At 44.0% G+C, this 3,739-nt stretch overlaps 1 protein-coding gene across 5 annotated transcripts in view; it reads left to right on the top strand.

The window, feature by feature from the left end:
• The window catches only part of LOC116842222 (immunoglobulin superfamily member 10-like), a 155,808-nt gene that overhangs the window by 58,519 nt on the left and 93,550 nt on the right, over nt 1-3,739 (top strand). For all 5 annotated transcript variants that reach the window (XM_032811116.1, XM_032811118.1, XM_032811117.1 and 2 more), the window contains one exon: nt 2,211-2,424. In XM_032811116.1, the coding sequence (XP_032667007.1) occupies nt 2,211-2,424 (214 nt within the window). The remainder of the gene's footprint in view (nt 1-2,210; nt 2,425-3,739) is intronic.

Genomic DNA, 3,739 nt, shown 5'->3' with positions numbered 1-3,739 from the left:
GAGAGAGAGAGAGAGAGAGAGAGAGAGAGAGAGAGAGAGAGAGAGAAGGAGAAGAGGGAGAAGAGAGAGGACAATGTGAGGGAGGGATGCAGTGCGGTCTTCTACGCACGAATGCAAAATCGAAACTTCGATAACGTTTTACCTCTTGCGGTGACTCCACCAATAACCAACGGGCGGCCGTTCGGTGGCGATGGCAACTTCACCGCGTATTTTACGCCGGTTAAGCGCGCTTATTACTTAACAGGCGAAACGCCGCAGCAACGGTCGCGCAAATTATCGGACCGGGCTTTGCGGCTTATTTATAACAGATAATATCGGCGCAGCGGGTGGAGATCGCGCTAGTCTTAGGATTATGAATAACGACGCGCGATCCGACGCGCTCGGTTGTAAATGACTCCGTCAGCGGAGCGACACGTAGAAACCAGGCTAAATATTACGCGGGCGATGCGACATAAAGTTACTAAGACGTAATTATTCACTGCTGAGTCCTTTATAATAATGACAAATGAGTATTCTCTTCGCTTGCGCGCGAGCACAAACTGTTCTCTATTTCGAGGACACACGCTTTCTCTCTCTCTCTCTCTCTCTCTCTCTGTCTCTCTATTTCTCCTGCTCCTCCTCCTCTCTTCCTTCCTCTCCTAAGACGGCAGCCTAGCTCCTGCGCGACGCGTGAGATGCCTAACGATTCTTTAACTTTCCTGTTATCAAACTTTCGTACGCGAGATCATAAGTATCGGGAGGGATTGTCCCGACGTGCTACATCGGACGACTGTCTTCACGGGCCCGACCTCGATTCGTCATGATCCTCCGGGGAGATACAATTCACGTTAAGATGCGCCGAAAGGATGTGATTAGCGCTCGCATACTGTGGCATTCGTTGAAATCTCTCGGGAACGGGTTGCTATTTCGGGTGGTTGTACGTGCTGCATTTCGCGAGCGAATCGAGCTGGATTGTAAGATTGCAATTTGTCGCCCAAATTTTGTTCGGGTAAAATGCCACTCGCAAAATAGAATTACATGTAAATTTGAGTGACTTTTCATTCATGTAGAATGTAATTTTCCGCTCTGAATCGTCGAGTGAATATTTTCATTCAAAATGGGAGTGAATCTCATGTATATCTCTACCGCCACTGGAACAAATTCACTCTGATAGATTGGAACATTCACTCGTGTGGATCGATAAGCCACTCTAAGTTTGAGTTAAATATACTTTCTTCTAACTCAAAGTGGCAGTATTTTTACCACCGTTTCGAGTAGATTTTCACTCGTTTCAAGGGAGATTTCATTCCAATTTAGAGAGTAAATGGAGAGATTTTTTACTTCTCTCGTTTTCTCTCTATGTACTGATTTTTCGTTCTACGTTTCGGATCGTTATAAAGTTTCCTTGTTTCAGAAATTAAACGTTTCGCATTGATTTCCGCCGGGATGGAAGAGCTCATTCGTAAATGTTTAATATCGGGGGAATACGTGGTTGTTCATATCGTCGTTGACGACGAGAGAAATTAATGTCGGCAGACATCTCGCGACTTTATCTTCGGTTAAATTTGCCCGGCACTACTGGGGTTCGTCGTTCCTTTTTTTTTGCGTACAAAGTTTCTATTCGTGCTTTAGCGTGCGCGGCGATACAATCGATTTAAAAGTACGGGCGTATACTTACGTCAGATAACAGCCGTTGGCGATATAACTTAGCATGATTTACGGGCAATACGATCATATTTTTATGGCGCACTGTTCCATTAGCTTCGACGCGTATGATTTATGCAAAGTGTTCTTGGCGCTTCCGCGAGCGGAACAAGACTACTCTTGTGTAGTGTGTCCACTCGCGAAAGTTGACCGCGTATAAATATGCCATCTTTGCAACCGCATGTGTATAAAATCGTGAGACGAATAGCGCGACTCGCCAGCTCGACCGGCAGCTGATGATCTTCCGGGATCTTTTCATCGAGTGATTCTTTTGCCTTTTCATTCTGTCCATAACTTTAGTTGTGCGTCAATAATTGCAACTTGTTATATTTTTAGTAGCAGTCTTTGCTATATTAATAGTAAAATCCCTTTACCAACTTTTACACATCTTACGACGTTTGATTATCGGAAACGACACAATGCAAAGTTATTCTTTGGAAATATTGACGACGTACTCCCTCACGAAACCGTGCTCAATACTCAACGACGGAATTTCCATATATCGCCACCGGTTCTTCCGTTTCCAGGTGTCCTGGGTGCGTAGACGAGGAGAGGAACTTCATTTACTCACCATCGGTGTGGACGCGTACGCGAGCGACTCCAGATTCTCTCTGGCCTTTGAGAAACCTAATAACTGGCGATTGCTTCTGCGCTCCGTCACGGAACGCGACGCCGGCCTTTACGAGTGTCAAGTCAGCGCCCACCCGCCATTAATCAGAACTGTCCATCTAGCGGTGTCAGGTGAGTGAGCGCGTCATTGCGTGTGTGTTCATCTGACCGTTCCCGCTTGGCAACCTCGAAGCAATCAAGAGCCTGCTATTTCCTGCCGCTACTAACGATATGCACTTTGATCTGATGACCGCAGCGCGACCCGTAAATCAACGCGCTTACATAGTAGTACGATATGTCGGAACAATCGCCGGATATCGAATACGTCTGCCGGATGTCCGAATCGACTAAGAAAAGACAGGCTGCCAAGCCGGTGCGATTAGAAATTTGCAAGTACAATTTTCGTCAGTTGAATTTCCGGGATGCAAATATAGACAATACGACCTCGCTTCTGAATTCATTTCGAAATACACGCTTCTTCGCCTTGCACGGGAAAGATACACGAAGAGAGAGAGGGTCTGGGCGCCTTGGTGATTTTTATTGAAGCACAAATCTATTTTACGTTAGCCGAACACTTTGCAAGAGTGAAAGCGCGAAGGGAAGGGAAAGTAGGTGCGCGCTGTACAGTTTAAAGCGCTTCTTGTTCTCTTTGATGTAATCACTGAGGCGCTTGTTACGGAATATATTGCGAAGTTCGTCAAGGTTGGCGTATTAGGCGAGTGGGGCTAATTTTCCCGTAAGCAGACGACGGCAAAAGCCAAGTGCATTATTCTCTTAATCCACTCCTGTAAAGCAGCTCCGTAGAAAGTTGCTCTCCGTAGATACATAATCCATGTGTCCCGTGGCGCGTTTTCGTTGGACCATAAATCACAGAAGCTCACGTCGTTAGGGTCGTCCTCTTCGCGGCATAATGGCGATCTCGATGCTGTAACGATGTCTTCGTGGCGTCCACGTCCCACGCCACTTAATTGGAATCCCGTCTCTTACTCGTATCCTCCTTCTCTCCCTCTTCTCCTTTTTCCATTCCTTCATTCACCACTGCTATTTTCCCGTCTCTTTTTCTACTCTCTCGTTCATTTTTCGTTATCGATAACACGTTCCGAGTCGAAATTTTAATACCACATTAACTTTACAAATTTCATCGAATTTGAGGAATTGACGGAAAATCGAGATATAACGTTATACAGGTTATAATTCTCTCTTGATGCTATAAATGATTATTTAATGCTATTTTCTCTATGTTGAATTATTATTAAAAAATGACTTGTTTTATTAATTATTTAAATTATTTAATATTCGATTACCTCAATATTTTATCTACCATTAATCTTTATTTTTCATTTTAATAAATAATGCTTGGTATCGTAAAATAATATGTATTAGTTGTGTAACTTAATTGAGAACGATAACCAATTAGAAAATAATTTAATGAAGATTAATGGACAAG

Source organism: Odontomachus brunneus, unplaced genomic scaffold (genome assembly GCF_010583005.1).
Source record: "Odontomachus brunneus isolate Ranch 3 - 2012 unplaced genomic scaffold, Obru_v1 Obru_scaffold_023, whole genome shotgun sequence".
Lineage (NCBI taxonomy): Eukaryota > Metazoa > Arthropoda > Insecta > Hymenoptera > Formicidae > Odontomachus > Odontomachus brunneus.
The sequence above is the reverse complement of the archived record's forward strand: the minus strand, read 5'-3'. Positions and strand labels throughout refer to the sequence as shown.